Consider the following 19,094-nt stretch of genomic DNA (forward strand, 5'->3'; position numbering starts at 1 on the left):
CGTTTAACCATCCCTTTCAGGGAAAACATGGGCTGCTCCAGCGTGCTCCGGGAGGATGCTCCTGAATGGCTTTGTCCATGTTTCAGTGGGTCACTGGTAGAATCAGGGAAAGGTTTGTGTTGGAAGGGACATTAAAGCTCCTCCAGCTCCAACCCCTGCCATGGGCAGGGACACCTTCCACTAGAGCAGGTTGCTCCAAGCCCCTGTGTCCAACCTGGCCTTGAACACTGCCAGGGATGGGGCAGCCACAGCTTCTCTGGGAAAAGTCTGTGCCAGCGCCTCAGCACCCTCACAGGGAAGAGCTTCTGCCTCAGAGCTCATCTCAATCTCCCCTCTGGCAGGTTAAAGCCATTCCCCTTGTCCTGTCCCTCCAGGCCCTTGTCCAAAGCCCCTCTCCAGGTTTCCTGGAGCCCCTTTAGGCACTGGAGCTGCTCTAAGGTCTCCCCTTCAGGAGCCTTCTCTTCTCCAGGCTGCCCCAGCCCAGCTCTCTCAGCCTGGCTCCAGAGCAGAGCTGCATCTCCAGCACGTAACGGTGCAACCCAGTGATGCTCAAGATGCGCTTTTCCAGTGCTCTGGGCTGTGAGACATTCAGAGCATCCCGCACTGGGCCACTTTTCCTCTGCTCTTTCAGCTCGCTGAGGGTGTTGGGAGAAGTCAGACACATCTAAAACACAATTCAAACATCACAGGGATATAAAATTTTAAAGGAAGCAACCAACCAACCCACACTCCTGAAATCACTGAAGACTTTTGTACATCTCCATTTCCTCATTAGCGGCGACACCATCTCCTCATGCACAGAGACGTGGCTTTTGGTGCGCGCTGCCAAAGCGCCGCCGGATAATGAATTCCCAGGGGATGGTAACGTTGTGCTTGGCTGATTTCCATGATTACTTCCTAGGAAAGGGCAACTTCTTTCCTTGCTGCTACCCAAAGGTGCTTTGTCATGTTTGCAGCCGGGCAGAGGTTGCAATGGGGCTGCACACATGGGTAAACCACTCTCCAGACACTTGTGCTCTGTGTCAGAGACCTGGAGCCTGAATTAAGGAGAGAGCTGGGTTTGTTGAGCATGGAGAAGAGAAGGCTCCGGAGTGACCTTAAAGCACCCCCCAGTGCCTAAAGGGGCTCCAGGAAACCTGGAGAGGGGCTTTGGACAAGGGCCTGGAGGGACAGGCCAAGGGGAATGGCTTTAACCTGCCAGAGGGGAGATTGAGATGAGCTCTGAGGCAGAAGCTCTTCCCTGTGAGGGTGCTGAGGCGCTGGCACAGACTTTTCCCAGAGAAGCTGTGGCTGCCCCATCCCTGGCAGTGTTCAAGGCCAGGTTGGACACAGGGGCTTGGAGCAACCTGCTCTAGTGGAAGGTGTCCCTGCCCGTGGCAGGGGTTGGAGCTGGAGGAGCTTTCAGGTCCCTTCAGTTCAAACCGTTCCATGGTTCTATATAGATTCCTCAGCCAGAGATATCCTCCTCTAATACAAAACAAAACAAGACTTCAATTGCTTAGGAATGACTCTTTGCCAGGATCTTGATGGGTTTTAGCAGAGTCTTTCCTCGCAAAGGGTAATCCCATTTTTAACGTGGTCATTTATAGTTGTTGCTTCCAGCCTCAAAGCTCCCGTGGGAGCAAACACACGGAGCAGCGGCCGCTCTATCTGCTGGTGTCAGGCTCCCGTGTGTCAGGAGTTGGGAGGGAGAGATCCAGAGGATGCCTGTAATTAACCCAAGCGTTTAATTTAATAAACCCAAACACTAAAACCATAAACAGGCCCCGTTCTCGAGCCTCACACATCATTACAAATGAGCCTCACGCAGCGCTAGCGCAGCCAACTCGGAGATCGCCTCCAGTAACTTGCAGGAGCTGATTCCAGCATCCATGCTTGGAGCTGCCTCCCAGGGAACCACTGCGGGGGGATTCAAGGAAGGAGGGAGCCCCGTGGGGTGCGTTGGGTGCAGGGCTGCATGGCATCCATCAGTGGGGCTGGCACAACCACACTCTGGCCACGGTACCCGTCGGTGATGCTCATCTGGCCTTGGATTTGGGAATGCTACCCTGGGGTATCCAGAGCATTGCCGAGTGTAACATCTCCACCAGTGCCCTGCCCAAAAATTCCCCTTTCACTCTGTGTGTTGCTGTTCATCTGCTGATATTTTGTGCTGAAACTGCTTCTGCAGCTTTGCCTTTTGTTGTCCTGATGGTGGAGAGGTGATGATCGCATCGATCCTGTGGTTTCCAGCTCGTCCGGTGACTTTTCTGCTTTTATTTCCCTACGGACTGGAGCAGTGGAGGTTTTGCCATGGCTCTGTGCCACAATCTTCCTGCTGCCCTTATCTCTGTCCTCGATGCCTGGTTTTCCATTGTCCCCACTGGGGACAGTGATGCTGATATCCATGTGAATGCTGTCTTGGAGTGAGCAGGGAACGAGCATCCAGCATGAGGGCACCAACCCCTCGATGAACCAAGGGTGAACCTCTCTGGGGTGGCTTCAGGGGAGCGTGCAATGCATTGGGGTCTCCCAGTTGGGGTCTGTGGGTGCGTGATGCTGAAGACACCAAGCTCCTTCCCTGGGGATGAGGAGGGTTGTCAGGGGATGCTCATGGGAGCAGGGATGCTGTGATAGGGAAGCACCGGTGGTAGCACCGACTCATCCCAGGCAGGATCTGGCTCATGGCTCCCAAGAGGATGCTCATTCAACATGTAGGACACGCTGATAAAACAACTCTATTAATTGAAGCCTGCTACTAATGTGATTGCAACGAGGCAAAGGAGGGATGTGGGTGCATTGAGCATCCTCCGCCTGGAGTGACTGCCCTGGTATAGGAGCTGATGGGCACAGTAGGTTTTATTCCCCTTTTAAAGCCACGTTCTTGTGGACGAGGCACAAAGCTCCAGTGTGGAGCCTTCAGAGAGTTATGGGCTGCCAACAAAATGGGCTTCTGTACCTGGTTTTGAAGAGTTAGAGGTGCTGAGCATGGTGGTGACCAGAGAGATGGGCTCTGGTCTCACAAAGCAACTAGAATTACGGTGGCTTTGGTCTTGGCTGCTCCCAGGCTTGGTTTTGAGCCCAAAGAGGGAGTGGGGATAGTTTCCCAGTGCAGGCAGGAGCCTATGGTGTTGCATGCACCATCTGCCCTAGGGATGCTGCAGTGTTCTTGGGTTGGCACATGCCCCAGATGCATCCCTCTGGGATGCAGAAGGATGGAGGAACGTGGCTGGGGACCACTGCAGGTCCGGAGCAGCACGTGTGCTGCATGCTGTGCTGGTTCCAACTGCAGCAATGGAAATTCCCATGGAAAATGCTGTGTCCTGCTTCATCTGCTGCTCTGACAGGCGAGGGAAGCCCCAAGGTGACCAGTTATGGCACCGTGTTTGTCCTCTGTGCAGCTGGGACAGGCTGTGCTGTGCTCTGAACACCGTGCTTGGTACCACATCCCCGGTGTGAAAAGCCAGCCCGCAGTGCCGCTGGCATTCCAGGGTCATGGTCCCATAAGCCCTGCTCCACTCCAGTGCCAGATCCACTGGCATCTCCCCATGGCAGCCTTGGGTGGTGGGTTCCTGGAAGGAGACCTGGAGGGTTTCAGGTGTGCAAGGGGCTCCCAGCTCCAACAGCTGCTGGTGCATCCAGAGTGGAGGAAAACCTTTCCTTTCCTCCTTCGGAATTCTATTAACTTGGGGAGCAGCCCCTCCAGGGATGCCCGTGACTCCGTGGGACCCTGCTTTGGGGCCACCTCTTCTCGTCACCACTTTCCTGGTGCTGCTGCTCCTCTGTGCTGTTCCTCGACACAGGGAGTGGCACAAAACCCCAGGCCCATGGCAGGATCATGGAATCGTGGAATAGTTTGGGATGAAGGGAGCTTAAAGCTCCTCCAGTCCCAACCCCTGCCACGGGCAGGGACACCTTCCACTAGAGCAGGGTGCTCCAAGCCCCTGTGTCCAACCTGGCCTTGAACACTGCCAGGGATGGGGCAGCCACAGCTTCTCTGGGAAAAGTCTGTGCCAGCGCCTCAGCACCCTCACAGGGAAGAGCTTCTGCCTCAGAGCTCATCTCAATCTCCCCTCTGGCAGGTTAAAGCCATTCCCCTTGGCCTGTCCCTCCATCCCTTGTGCAAAGCCCCTCTCCAGGTTTCCTGGAGCCCCTTTAGGCACTGGAGCTGCTCTAAGGTCTCCCCTTCAGGAGCCTTCTCTTCTCCAGGCTGCCCCAGCCCAGCTCTCTCAGCCTGGCTCCAGGGCAGAGCTGCTCCAGCCCTCGCAGCAGCTCCGGGGCCTTCTCTCTGCATCCTCCTGCTCTCCACCATTGGAAGGGGTTGGCAGAGGGTGACGAGCAGCAGCGTGTGGCAGAAGGTTTAAATTAGGGCCACTCTCTGGGGTGATTAATCGGTGCCTTCAGACCTGATGGAGATTGATGGTGCTGGTGAGGCTGCAGGAGTGATCCTCGGCGCCCTGGGGAGGAGACCGGAGCAGCGTGTGCCGGCAGCACCAGCAGTACGGGGCTGGGCTCTGCCGGGGATGATGGGGAAGGCGGAGGATGGATATGGAATAAAACAGGAAAAGACAGTGGCTGGGATGGAGGAGGCTTTCCCCCTCACAGCAGCCTTATATGCAGGTTGGATTGAGCTCGTGCTCTGAGTTGATTTGGGGAAGGAGACTGGAGGATGTGGAAAACTTGCTCCGTGCTGTATGTGGAATCATAGAGTCATGAATCCCAGGTTGGAAGGACCTCAAGGATCATCTGCTCCAACCTTTCTAGGCAACGCATCTCCAGGACTAGACGTCCCAGCGCCCCGCCCAGCCAAATCTTCACAGTGTACAAGATTGGAAGTTTACCACTTCCCTGGGAAGATTACTATTCCAATGCTGGTTGTTTTCATTGGGAAAAGTTTTCCTCTTGTGTCCAGTTGGAATCTCCCCAGGAGCCACTTGTCCCCATCACACCTCGTCTTTTCCGTGGGACTCCTTGTCAAAAGGGAGTCTCCATCTTCCTTGTAGCCACCCTTTAAATACAGAAACATGAGGATTAAGTCTTCCCTGAGCCTTCTTCTCCAGGCAGAACAATCCCAGCTCTCAGCCTTTCCTCACATGGTTTCCCACTCCTTGGCTCATCTTTGTGGCCATTCTCTGGAGCATCTCCACATCCTTTTGTAGAGAAGGGTCCGAAACTGAACGCAGTATTCCAGGTGTGGCCTGACACGCACAGAATAGAGTGTGACAACATCTTCATCTCTGCTGGTGATGCCCCTGATGATGTTCCTAGCATCCTGGGGCTTGGAGCAACCTGGTCCGGTGGAAGGTATCCCTGCGCATGGCAGGGGATTGGAATGGGATGAGCTTTAAGGTCCTTTTAACCCAAACCATTCCAGCATTCTATGATAAGCTTCCAGGGGAAGCTTCTTCCTGACCCCCATTAACTCAGAGGCATCCCTTTGTGTGGCTATCAGAGAGCTCCCAAGAGCAGCCGCAGGCGTTAATCCTCTTACGGCTGTAACTGCATCCCGTCTCTTTAGCTGCAGGAGCAGCCGCCGAGATGCTCTGATCTTCCCTGTGCCCTCTTAGAGCTGCTGGAGCTGAGATGCTCTCCCAGCCTGGCAGAGGCTGCCGACGGCTGCTGGATCCACCCCTGCCCCTCAAATTTGATAGTCCTTGATGAGAAGCTCCCCATGACCCGGCTTCAGTGTGCGCTTGAGCCCAGAACCCCCCCGTGTGCTGGGCTGCACCCCCAGAGCGTGAGCATGAAACCTGGAGAGGGGCTTTGGACAAGGGCCTGTAGGGACAGGCCAAGGGGAATGGCTTTAACCTGCCAGGGGGGAGACTGAGATGAGCTCTGAGGCAGAAGCTCTTCCCTGTGAGGGTGCTGAGGCGCTGGCACAGGGTGCCCAGAGAAGCTGTGGCTGCCCCATCCCTGGCAGTGTTCAAGGCCAGGTTGGACACAGGGGCTTGGAGCAACCTGCTCTAGTGGAAGGTGTCCCTGCCCGGGGCAGGGGTTGGGACTGGAGGAGCTTTAAGCTCCCTCCCAACCCAAACCAGTCTGGGATTCCATGATTCTATGGCTCCAGCCCTGCACGGCGCCTGCCTGAGACTGATCCCTGTGCTGCTCTGCTCCGCTCTGTTGTGCTTGGTGAGGATGTGACCTGTTGGGGCTGCCAACCTGTGCAACCCCTGGGCTGGCAGCAGGGCAAGGCCAGGCAGGGCTCCCTGCACCACTGCCCTCCTCAGCCAGTGCTGGGTCCCTCCAGCATCGTCTTTCTCTCTTATTACCATCTAAAACCCCTCCAGCTCCTCCGTGCCCCCCCAGCATTTACCTCTCGAGTGCTTCAGGGCCCTGTGGTCCCTTGGCATCGAGCACCCGCTGCGAGGGAGGAGCTCTGCAGGCAACCGGGGAGCAGAGAACCCATCTGCAGGAGAGCAGGAGGAGCTCTGGAGGAGCCGGATACGCTTCACGCTTTGCATCCAGGAGCTGGCACCTGCCTGTGGGAGCTGGGGCGGCCCCACAGAGCTCTGCTTGTTCCTGCGCTGTTGTGGGAGCCCCTCGTCCCTGTTTCCTCGCTGCAGCATGTGCTGCAATCCTCAGGGCTGTTGCTTTCCTGTAGCTCTTTCTGCTCCTGCTGTCATCCGTCTTCCTTGCAGGAGCGCTTCCTGGCTCCTGGGACAGATCCATGGATGAGCTGGTGCGCCCTAAGAGCATCACCACGTGCGTGCTGTTAAACCAGATGTTTCAATCCCAGCTTTGCCGAGCCCAGCTTCCACGTGCTACAGAGCCTTTGATATGGAAAAACCCATCCCCAAACACCAGCTCCAGGCTCCCTTTGGAGCCCTGTGCTGTGCGTGTGCTTGTTAGAGCAGCATGGAGCACGCTGCTGTGACTGCTGTCACCGCCTCGCCGCTCTCTGGGATGGAATTCCCACACAGCACATCCCTTAGCGAGCCGAGCATCCCAGGTTCAGCAAAGGATGCGCCATGGTGGGAGGGTTCTGCCCCAGCACAAGCAGTTTTCCCCCTCCCTGGGGTCCCTTGAGGGGTGCTGCATCCCTGAGCATCCCAACCAGGCCCCGGGAACACCGGGAATGCCGCTGCTGCTGGTGGCAGCTGGTGTCTCCACCTCACTGTGCTGTTTCCAAAGGCTTATTCCAGCGTGTGGCTCGGAGTTGATTTGCTGTGCTAATTGCTTTGCAGTAATGAGCTTCCCTAATTGTGCTGGCAGGGAATCATAGAATCAGGGAATGGTTTGGGTTGGAAAGGACCCTAAAGCTCCTCCAGTTCCAACCCCCTGCCACGGGCAGGGACACCTTCCACTAGAGCAGGTTGCTCCAAGCCCCTGTGTCCAACCTGGCCTTGAACACTGCCAGGGATGGGGCAGCCACAGCTTCTCTGGGAAAAGTCTGTGCCAGCGCCTCAGCACCCTCACAGGGAAGAGCTTCTGCCTTAGATCCAACCTGACCTTCCCCTGTTTCAGTTTGAACCCATCACCCCTTGTCCCATCACTCCAGTCCCTGATGAAGGTCCCTCTCCAGCATCCTTGTAGCCCCCTTCAGACACTGGAGGCTGCTCTGAGGTCTCCGTGCAGCTTCTTAGCCCACATGAGCTCCCACAGTGCTGCCGGGCTGTGGGTCCCGGAGCTTTGGGTCTTCTGGGGTCCCCTCATGAGTTCTGGTGCCCACAGCATTCCACACTGGGATTCTTGGAAGGGACCCCAAAATCCTGTACATGGGGAGCTGGGAGCTCATCCCTGGGGGATTCAGGCCATCACCCCCTGCTTTGTGAGCCAGTGGGGTGTCAGGAGGTGATGCTGAGCTTTGTTTCTCCATCTTGGAGCATTTCCAGCTGCTCCAAATGTTCCCTCATCCATCATCATCCACCTCGGGAATAGGGCTGGGAGCGGGACCCCCCAGGAGCAGGGAACAGAGTGCTCTCGGTGTTAATTCCTCCACGCAGGATGCAATCCTTCACGGCAGATCCGGGCTGCCGAAAATAGACTTTAATTGGCTGCTGGATGCCATAATGATGTTAATTTGACAGGAGAGCTGGAATTCCTTTGGCCTGTTGGGAATTTAAAGCCACGTGGGGGTTACTGGATGAGGAAGAGGTTGGGGGGTGCTGCCAGCACCCCATGGCAGCAGCACCCGCTTTTGAGGCATCCCATTTTTCACTTGAAACAAAAAGCTGGTTCCTTTCCCCAAGCCATATCTGCAGCCAACCTGTGAGGAAGAGGCACATTCCCATTGATTTCAGGATTCTAATCCCTATCTCCACATCCCAGGAGGGAGGATAAGCAGTTTACCCCTCCCCTTCTCCATCAGCTCTCTGAAGATGCAGCTCCACGCATTGACTTCCTCACTGATAGAACAACTTCCTCAGTGCGCACCTTTAATTGAATGAGGCTAATTTGCTGTTGTTCATTAGCTCTTGAATGGCTGATGACTCTCCTTCGGAGCCAGGGAACGCTGGGGCCGGCATCCATAGCTCCCCATGGAGCTGTGCCACCCCTTCCCTTGGCTGCAGCGGAGGATGCCCCACGAAGGCGATGGGGAAGGTGCTTTGGAGCGGTGCTGCTGTGGTCCACGCTCATGGCTTAAGAGCCCGTTTGAAACAAGCTGTATCTTTTAATGTGGCTGTGATTGGGGGGTGTTGGACGGCCGTGGGATGTAGTTAACATCCTTGCTGTTAGATTGCTTTTTAATGTTTATTTGCAAAGCCTCCAACGGGTGCCCAAGTTCTTGAACGCCTTCCCAGGCCCATCTGCGGGGCCACTTCCCCTCTGCCATGAAACATCATTGTTACAGGCCTGCAAAGTGGGATTTAATGGTGGCTGACAGGGCGGTGGTTAAGGGCGATATGTATTGGACACTTAAATGTTTCTATTATCCCACTCCTGGCGCAGCCCATTGCCTTTTACTTGTGTTGGGAATTGTGGGAGCCTTTGCATTTTTCATCAGCATCACTACGATGCAGCTTCAGTGAGGAATCGGCTGCGGCTCCTCCCGGATCAGTGTGGTGCAGCCGTGGGTCCCGGTGTGGGGAGGATGTTGTCGCTGGGGTTCCCCTGCTGCTGGTCCCCTATTTGGGGTGATCCCACATGGATGCAGACCTGTGATGCTCCGAGGTCACTGCTCGGTTTCTTTAAGGCAAATATTTGCTTTTGAGTGATTCTGCTGCCGTGCTCGGAGAAGAGGCTTTTAAGCACTTGAGTGCTGCTTCCAGGGCAGGCAATTCCTCTCTTCCCATTAATGCAGCTGCAGGGTTTTACACAAGGATCCCTTTACACGGGTAAATCCCTGGCGAAACAGCAGCAGAGGAGCCCATCCAGAAGGGCAGCTCAGCAGCATCTGCATGAGGAGGGTATGGGAGATGCTCATGGAGATGCTCCCACTTTCCTTTCCAGGCTCCCAAGGGATGCACCATCCAGCCCACCCATCCAGCCCACCCAGAGCTGCACCGCACCGGATGGGATGGATGGTGCATCGCATGGGAGCTTGGAAAGCAAAGGTGGAGCATCTCTGAGCATCTCCCATACCCTGCCATGCAGAGGCTGCCTGAGCTGCTCTTTGGTATCGCTGCTGGCACCTGAGCCCCCGGCACTGCACGGTGATACCGGGACCACCGAGCTCTGCTGGTCTTCCCGTCCTCCCCGTTCCTGTGCCTCCGGCGCTGTGCTGGACAGGATTAGGGGTTTAACAGCCTGTGCCAGATAGACACTTAAATAAGCAATAACTTTGGAGTTCGTTAGTGAGGATTAATTAGTGTTTGCACAGGGCTTTGCCTCTGCAGAGCAGCGTTATTTATCTTGAAGCTTCGACGTGACCTTGTTGAGGTTGGGAGATGCTCCTCGCACGGGTTCCTCCAGCTCCCACCACGGACGGGAGGGAGAGCGGAGCAAAGCCAGTGTGCCCCCGGGAAACCACCCTGGGCGCTTGGGAACAGGGAATGCTCCGGGATCCTGGCAGGCAGAGCAGGGAGCGGCCTGCTGTGGGGCACCAAGGTGGGTGTCCTTTGTGCAGAGCTGCTTGTATGGGGCTGGGGAGCTGTTGTTGCCCCACATCCAGCTCGGGGGCAACAGCACAAGAGGGACGTGGAGCTGCTGGAGCGAGGCCAGAGGAGGCCCCGGAGCTGCTGCGAGGGCTGGAGCAGCTCTGCTCTGGAGCCAGGCTGAGAGAGCTGGGCTGGGGCAGCCTGGAGAAGAGAAGGCTCCTGAAGGGGAGACCTTAGAGCAGCTCCAGTGCCTAAAGGGGCTCCAGGAAACCTGGAGAGGGGCTTTGGACAAGGGATGGAGGGACAGGCCAAGGGGAATGGCTTTAACCTGGCTGCCAGAGGGGAGACTGAGATGAGCTCTGAGGCAGAAGCTCTTCCCTGTGAGGGTGCTGAGGCGCTGGCACAGACTTTTCCCAGAGAAGCTGTGGCTGCCCCATCCCTGGCAGTGTTCAAGGCCAGGTTGGACACAGGGGCTTGGAGCAACCTGCTCTAGTGGAAGGTGTCCCTGCCCGGGGCAGGGGTTGGAGCTGGAGGAGCTTTAAACTCCCTTCCAACACAAACTTGTCTGAGATTCTATGAAGGTGGGGAGCATCATGCTCTGTGCTGAGCCCATCCCATGTCTCATGCCCTTGGCTTTACTTCTCCAGCTCAGTGTGGTGGTTGTTCAGTGAAGCAATGCTGTGTCTCTGTGGCACTGCCTTGCAGCACTGGAGTGTGAAATGAGGACTCAGTTATCCCTGCTCTGCTGCTGCAGATGGGGTCATGGGTGCTGCTGTGGGGGTGCCCCATGGGTGATGTGCGTATCCATGTGGGGATGCTCCATGAGGAACTGGCAGCCCCGCTTGGACCCCGCTCCCAGTGCCACAGCCTTTATCCCACGGCTCAAATCCAGCCCTGGCACGGGGCTGGGAATTCTTCTGGCCCCAGCTCAATAATGGGGATGCCTCCATCCCCGAGCACCTCGCCAGGGAGGGGAACAGTGGGAATAATGCATCATCCTGCAGCGTGCCCAGGCACAGCCCAACCGCGGGGCTTCATGGAACTGGCAGCGTCACGAGCCTTCCCTATGGAACCTCATGTTCCTGAGCAGGGCAGCCACCCATGCTGGGGTTTCCCTCTGGCCACGCCATCCCCATGTGCTCATCTGGGCTTTGTTTTATAGGAGAAAGCTCTTCCCCTGCTGGAAATCCAGCTTTGGGGCTGGCTAGCTGGCACCACATCCCACACTGCCCACCACAGCTCCGTGCCAGCCTCGTCAAGCCCATCTCAGTATATGCCAGGAAGCTTTTGCTATTGGGCTGGTCCTTGGCAAGTGGAAAAGCTCTTTTCCAGCAGAAATCCCATCCCTGCCATTCCCGTACCCTGCCAGGCTCGGGACCTGCCCTTACCCTCCCTGCAGGGGGGTTTCAGCCGTTTCATGGAGCCTCCTCCGTGGTGCTGTGTGTGGGGATGCCCTTGCAGCATCCATCCCATTCCCATTGCCAGGGCTGGCAGGGGCTGCGGTGCCGGGCGAGTGGTGATGCAGGAGGAGGAGGGAACGGCTCCAAGGAGCAGGCTGGGAACAGCGTCAAGGACAATAAACTCTATCAAAGCCTCATTCATTATGGAAGAATGCGGAGCGCCGGCAGCGTGGCTTTGTCTGCTTCCTCCCTCTCCCATCTGATTCCTCTCTTTCATTTCCTGCTGCTTTTGCCTTATCTCCCTCTTTTCAGTGTATTCCTCCCCTCCTAGCTCTGTGTGCAGGGGGCTGTGCCTCACAGCACTGTGCTGGGGACCAGGGTGGTGTGCCAAGGGCTGTCCTCCAGCAGTGGGACTGGGGAGCTGCCGGGGTTGGGTTGGGTTGTGTTCCATTGGGTTGGGTTGAGCTGGGTTGGGTTGTGCTGCATTGGATTGGGTTGAGTTGGGTTGGGTTGTGCTGCGTTGGGTTGTGTTGTCTTGGGTTGGGTTGAGTTAGGTTGGGTTGGGTTGTGTAGTGTTGGGTTGTGTTGGGTTGAGTTGGGTTGGGTTGGATTGAATTGGATTGGATTGGATTGAGTTGAGTTGGGTTAGGTTGAGTATTGTTGAGTTGCATTGAATTGGCTTCTCCTTCCCTCCTCCCCTTACATGTGGTTATGGACCCAAAACCTCCATAACCACAACGGTGCCAGTGCAGCCAGCCACAAAGTGTGTCCAAATCCCAGCCCAGCACAGCAAGGGAGCTGGATCTGCCGGGCAAAACTGCATCACTCCCTCTGGGAATGATGCTGAGCAGTGGCAGCCCCTTGGCATCCCTTTCAAAGCCAAGTCCCTCATGCCATCATGCCGTGTGCTGCATCCAGGGGTGCTGGTGGTTCATGGGAGACAAGCCCCTTGGGGGTGGTGGTACCTCTGATACATTACCTTACATACTTACTGGGCTCACTGGTGCCAATCCTGCTCCACAAGACTTCCTATGGAGCTGGTGTGGGTGCAGCCATGTACTGCAGCTTGAACCCTTCCCATTCCCAAATCCCTGCTGCTCTTTCCACTGGAAAACTCCCCTTGTGCTCAGCCTTTGAAGGGATTTTATCGCTGCAAGAGCAGCTGATGGGCAGCGAGTTCCCTTCCCTGGGTCTCATCCTGCTCTTAATCACTGATGGACAATGAACAACTTCCATGCAGGAGCCTGTGTGAGCAGAGCCCGTGTACCTGGTTCTCACAGCTCTTAGTTACAGAGCTCTGGGAGCTTCATTTTCCAGTGGACACTGGGTGCAGGGAGAGGGTTCCTTGTGCCATGTTTTGGGAATGCGAGACCTTGGGATGCTTCCCTCAGCGAGTGGAGATTCCCGGGTAGTGCAGGGGATCTGGTGCTGAGCTGCCTGGCATGGGGTGAGCAGGGCTGGTGAGAGGAGATGGGGTGCTTGGCGGGGGTTGTTGGCTCATTGGAGGGAGCCTGGATGTCTCCCCCATCCCAAATTCCCCTCCATCCCTTCCCGCGATGCTTCGCGTTGGAGATGCTCAGCATGGAACCACGAAGCGACCGGCATGTCCTCATGGTCCCCTTGGGGTTTTGGTGAAGCCAAAGCTGCGGTGGTGCTCAGGGAGCCCACCTTGGGGTGCAGGAGCAGGATGGAACCCATGGGAGCAGGTGGTGGGTGCTGGGTGCATCACTTTTGGGGTGTCCAGGCTGCATCCCGAAAGTGATGCTCATCCCAGGGTGGTTTTAGGGGGGCTCCCCTGACCTGTGCCCTCTCTCTGTCCCCCAATACAGGACAAGAACAGGAAGCTGAGGCCGCTCTACGACATTCCCTACATGTTTGAAGCCCGGGAATTCCTGCGGAAGAAGCTCATTGGGAAGAAGGTACGGAAGGGATGAGGCTGGTGGCGCAGGCGGGTGCTAGTGAGGGGTTGGTGCTGCCGGTGCTGGTGCTGATCCAGGGGCTCTCAACAGGGAATTATGTGGTGCACCCAAAGCTGGAGCACCCCTTGAGCTGCCTCCTTGGGGGTTTACGTTCTCCCTTTCACCTGCACCCACTTCCCAGGAATGCCGCGTCCCTGCGTCGTTCACATTTCCCTTTGTTTTTCCTGGATGTATTTTTCCTGGGCTGGTTCAGAGTAATTCAGGGGGATGAAGACTATAATGTGCACTTCAGGACTGAAGCACATGCTCAGGATGCAATTCTCAAATGCTCATAAAATGGTCAAATGAAATCAATTTGCTCGGTGGTGAGGCTGCTCGCTGCTGCTCATTGAGGACCATTTCCATGCCTAATTGCATCTTCCCATTGCAGAGCCCTGCTTCTGTATTAACAAAAAAGGAAAAAGGAAAAACATAGCAGCTCCCGAGACTTTCCTAATGGGAAGTCTGTCACTTGGTGCAGTGAGAAGTGGCTGTGAGGATCAGAGAGTCATAGAATCAATGAGGTTGGAAAAGACCTCTCAGCCCATCCGGTCCAACCATTCCCAGCAGTGCCAAGGCCACCACTAACCCACGGCACTGAGGCCTCGGCTACACGGGGTGTGAACACTTGCAGGGCCGGTGACTCCAGCCCTGCCCTGGGCAGCCTGTTCCAATGCCTGAGCACCCTCTGGGGAAGGAATTGTTCCTCAGCTCCATCTAAACCTGCCCTGGGGCAGCTTGAGGCCGTTTCCTCTTGTCCCATCCCTTGTTCCTTGGGAGCAGAGACCAGCCCCCTCCTGGCTCCATCCTCCTGTCAGGCAGTTGCAGAGAGCGAGAAGGTCCCCCCTGAGCCTTCTCTTCTCCAGACTAAACCCCCCCAGGTCCCTCAGCCGTTCCTCATCACACTTGTGCTCCAGGCCCTGCACCAGCTCCGGTGCCCTTCTCTGGCCCCGCTCCTTGACCTCAATGTCTCTCTTGCAGTGAGGGGCCCAGAACTGACACAGGATTCGAGGTGCAGCCTCACCAGTGCCCAGTGCAGGGGGACAGTCCCTGCCCTGGCCCTGCTGCCACACTGGTGCTGAGCCAGGCCAGGATGCTGGTGGCCTCTCGGCTGCCTGGGCACAAGCTGCTCGTGTTCAGCTCCATCAATCTGCACGCCCAGCTCCTTTTCCAAGGATGTTGCTGGCGCTTGTGAAGAGAGTTCTGGTCTCTGGAATGGGAACTCAGTTGTTCTGGGGGGGAATCCTGGCTCTGTGCTGGATGCACCCCAGCATGGTCCCAGTCTGAGTGCTGCCAGCCACCCCAGTGCTGGTTCTCCTCCATCCGCTGTCCCTCTGCGCCACTTGGTTGTTGCTCAAAATCACCCTTTTCCTCCCGAAACCTCTTTGCATTCACCCTTGTGAGGGCGATGCCTGGCTGGAGCCTGGGATAGGGATGACCCCTTGGTGCTCATGGTGCTGTCTGCACAGATCCCATGCCCCCATGGTACTGGGGAGCCACCCCTATGTGGGGCACCCACAGTCCCCAAGGCTGGTGGCTCCTCTCTGCATCCCCCATGTCCCCATGACTGCATCCAGATATAGAATCATGGAATGGTTTGGGTTGGAAAGGACCTTAAGATCATCCAGTTCCAACTCCCCACTATGGGCAGGGACACCTTCCACTAGGCAATGTCACTCAAGGGCACATCACAGGCTGCTGTGCTTGGGAGGAGGACGAGGGTCCTGCCTTCCTCCTGGGCATTCAGTGTGATGCTGCTCCATGGAGCAGTGAGGATGCGGGATGAGGGACAGGCAGGAGCAGGCAGCACCGCATTGGATCACCAGAGGAGGGAAGGGGGACAGCAGCCAACTGCCACTGTCCCCATGCCCAAAGCATGGTGGGGAGCCAGTGACCCCCAGAAACGGAACCAAAACAGCCTTTTGGCTGCAGGTGCTGCCTGTTCCCTTTCCAAAGCCCCCCATAACCTTGCCAGGGCACGCTCCAGGCTCCCGCCGCGGCTCATCCGGCAGCTTTGAGAGCCTTTGATGTCTCCTCGTTTGCTTTTTAAATATTTCCTTTGTCAGCTCCACGTTTTTCACTTCAGATTAATTTGATGGGGGAAAGGGACGAGGAGAAAAAGGAATCATCCTTCCCATTAATGATCAAACCAACCCCTCGAGGTTGGCAGCGCGCTCTGATGTGAAGCGACAGCCTTGCGCGGGGTGGCTCGCCCTTGCCGGCTCCCGGCGCGCTGGCAGCAGCGAGCTTTGCGGCAAGAATCCCTAAATCCCTCTTGTCCCACCCCCTTTTTGTGGAATAGACTTTCAGAGCCCACCCCAGCAGCTTCGGGGAGCTGCCTGTGTGCGGGAGATCAAACGGGGTGGCTGCACCCATGTGCAATGCTGCCTGTGGTGTCAGCACGGCTCCCGTACCCTGCGTGGTTACAGAGGTGCCCCAGGGTGCCCTGCCTGTTCTGGGGAGCCTTTCCTGCCCTACGGAATGCTGCCTGTTCCAGGGTGCCCTGCCTATTCTGGGGTGCCCTGTCTGTTGTGGTGGCCCCTTGAGCCGCTGCCCCACCACCAAGCCCCTTCTGGCCCCGTTCTCCTCCCCTCTTAGAATCATGGAACCCCAGCCTGGTTTGGGTTGGAAGGGACCTTAAAACTCCTCCAGCTCCAACCCCTGCCACGGGCAGGGACACCTTCCACTAGAGCAGGTTGCTCCAAGCCCCTGTGTCCAACCTGGCTTTGAACACTGCCAGGGATGGGGCAGCCACAGCTTCTCTGGGCACCCTGTGCCAGCGCCTCAGCACCCTCACAGGGAAGAGCTTCTGCCTTATCCAACCTAGATCTTCCTTGTTTCAGTTTGGACCCATCACCCCTTGTCCTATCGCTCCAGTCCCCAATGCAGAGTCCCTCTCCTGCATCCTTGTAGCCCCCTTCAGACACTGGAGGCTGCTCTGACGTCTCCACGCAGCTTCTCTTCTCCAGGCTGAACAGCCCCAATGTTCTCAGCCTGTCTCCATACGGGAGCTGCTCCAGCCCCTGATCATCCTCGTGGCCTCCTCTGGCCTCGCTCCAACAGCTCCATGTCCTTCCCCATGGATATCATGGGTGATGGGTGCTGTACGCCCAAGGAGTGCTGGATGTGGGACTTGAGGTTTGGGGTCTGTCCCCTGTGGAACAGGAGGGACCCGACTCGGAGCCACCTCCTGCCTTCCCACTGCCGCTGTTTGCCGGGCAGAGCTGGCAGGGCCGGGTGGCGTGAGCCGCTCCCGGCGGGATCTCCGCTGGCAGCCGCCCCGCGCAGCGCCATTGATGAATGGAATATTGGGAAGAATTAGGCCAGGAGGAGGGTTCGGTCTCACTGCTGCTGCTTCATCAGCTGCTCCCTCAGCTGCAAGTGTTGTGTCTGCTTGGCTTGGCTGGGTGGGCCCAATGCCTGCACCCAGGGCTGCCTGCACCCAGAGCTGCCTGCACCCAGGGCTGCCTGCACCCAGGGCTGCCTGCACCCAGAGCTGCCTGCACCCAGGGCTGCCTGCACCCAGAGCTGCCTGCTCCCAGGGCTGCCTGCACCCAGGGCTGCCTGCACCCAGAGCTGCCTGCACCCAGGGCTGCCTGCACCCAGGGCTGCCTGCTCCCAGGGCTGCCTGCACCCAGGGCTGCCTGCTCCCAGAGCTGCCTGCACCCAGAGCTGCCTGCTCCCAGGGCTGCCTGCACCCAGGGCTGCCTGCTCCCAGAGCTGCCTGCACCTCATGGGTGCTGTCCCTGCATGGTGGGACCCTCCTTGTTCGTGCTGTCCTTGCACAGCAGTGACCTTACCTAGTGGGTGCTATCGCTATGCTATGGGGACCCTGCTTGTGGGTGCTGTCCTTGCACAGTGACGACATTACCTTGTGGTCCCTGTGTAGTGAGACCCTCCCCGTGGGTGCTGTCCCTGCACCCTGGGGACCCTCTTCAAGGGTACTGCTTGTGCGTGGTGGGGACCCTCCTTGTGGGTGCTGTCCCTGTGCTGCGGGACCCTCCTCATGGGCACTGTCCCTGCACAGCGGTGACCTTGCCTGGTGGGTGCCCGGTGGCAGCTCTGGAGGGCTGGTGTGACACTAGAGGGAGCTGCACTTTAGGAATTGTGGAGCCGGATGGTCCCCCCCCCATCCCACCTCACCCCATCCCACCCATCCCACCCCATCCCAAGGGCGGCAGCACCCACCCCGGGCAGCAGGACCTGCCTCCAGCAGCCCGGGCACCCCCTGCCCAGCCCTGGCTGCTCCGGTCCCAGCATGGGGGGGACATGTTGGCAGCAAGGACAAAAGTCCTCTGGCTGCAACGAGCCGCCTTGTCCTCAGCTGCCCTCTTGTCCTCATCCCGATGCTTCCCGGTGTGCTCCGGCTGTGCCGCAGGCACTGTGCCATCCCGGTGCAGGCAGGAACACTGTGACAGCAGCAGGGACCGTGTTCGGGGTCACACACCTCCAAAAGCACTGTCTTGACACAATGGGATGGCAGGAAATCCCGTGATCCCATCTCCTCTCCATTTTGGAGGGTCATCACCACCTCTACCAGCTCCAGGCAGATGGAATTAACTGGGAATGACTCAATCTTACTGCTCTGTGTTGCTCTCCCAGTATATCTGGCTGGGAAGCCCTCACTGGTGCCTGATCCCGTCACTGGGTGAGCAGCAGGAGCCTGGAGCAGTGGGATGGGCTTTGCCACGGCTGCTTTTGGGGGTGTCTGTGGGCACTGGGGGGGAGCAGGGGTACAGGGACCAGGATGTGCCTGCAGGGATTGCTGTGGTGAGAGGCAGCAGTCTCCTTCCCTGTGCTCCCTGCATGGGAACTGCACCCTCCCGGTGACCTGGAGCAGTGGAATTTGCCCGCTGGCTCGGGATGAGCCCCGCTATGGATTTGATTCCTGTGGTGGAATCAATCCCTGGGCTCCACACGGATGCTGCGCATCGATCCCGCGCCGGGCAGGCACCACCGTTAAGCAGCTTTTATTAATGACACCCATCGTGCGGGCAATTGAGTCGGGTCTGAATGGGTGCTCGAGGCCCTTTCCCTCATTAGCTGGGGGGGATTAATCACTCGGATGGAGGGAGACGGCACAAGAACTCAGGGATAAATATTCCTTGTGCGCGGAAGCGATTCAGTATCGTCCTTAGAGGCTGCTCTGCAGCAGGTGGATGAAGGGATGGCTCATCCCAGGGTGCCCAAGCACCCATGGGAGCCTCACATCCTGCTGCTCACATACTGCTCACATCCTGCTCCGGTATGGATGTGGGGCTCTGCAGTGCAGCAGGGTGCCATGTCATTGGGATGGTGATGCTGGGAACCATGATGCTGGGGACCACATCATTGGGACCATGATGCTGGGGACCACATCATTGGGACCTTGATGCTGGGGACCATGTGCTGGGGACCATGATGCTGGGGACCACATCATTGGGACCATGATGCTGGGGACCACATCATTGGGACCTTGATGCTGGGGACGACATTGTTGGGAACATGATGCTGGGGACCATATCATTGGGACTATGATGCTGCGGACCATATGCTGGAGACCACATCCTTGGGACCATGGTGCTAGAGACCACATGGCAGGGACCACATTGGTGAGCATCCTACTCCTGCTGCAGCCAAGTGGCTCTTGTGTCCAGGCTGGCACAGAGGGACATGGTACTCCCATGGCGCAAGGACTGATGCCACATGGTGTCCCCTGTGTGTGCTGTAGCCAGTCCCTGTGTTGTCAGGGGGTGCAGCTATGCTGTGCGTGGCTAACACAGATCGACGGGGAGGTTGAT

General features: G+C 57.4%; 1 protein-coding gene across 1 annotated transcript in view; it reads left to right on the forward strand.

Moving 5' to 3' along the window:
• SND1 (staphylococcal nuclease and tudor domain containing 1) overlaps positions 1-19,094 on the forward strand; it is a 104,019-nt gene that overhangs the window by 33,893 nt on the left and 51,032 nt on the right. The window contains exon 11 of the mRNA XM_030472073.2: positions 13,186-13,275. Coding sequence (XP_030327933.1) covers positions 13,186-13,275 — 90 coding nt within the window. The remainder of the gene's footprint in view (positions 1-13,185; positions 13,276-19,094) is intronic.

Source organism: Strigops habroptila, chromosome 3, assembly GCF_004027225.2.
Source record: "Strigops habroptila isolate Jane chromosome 3, bStrHab1.2.pri, whole genome shotgun sequence".
Taxonomy (NCBI): domain Eukaryota; kingdom Metazoa; phylum Chordata; class Aves; order Psittaciformes; family Psittacidae; genus Strigops; species Strigops habroptila.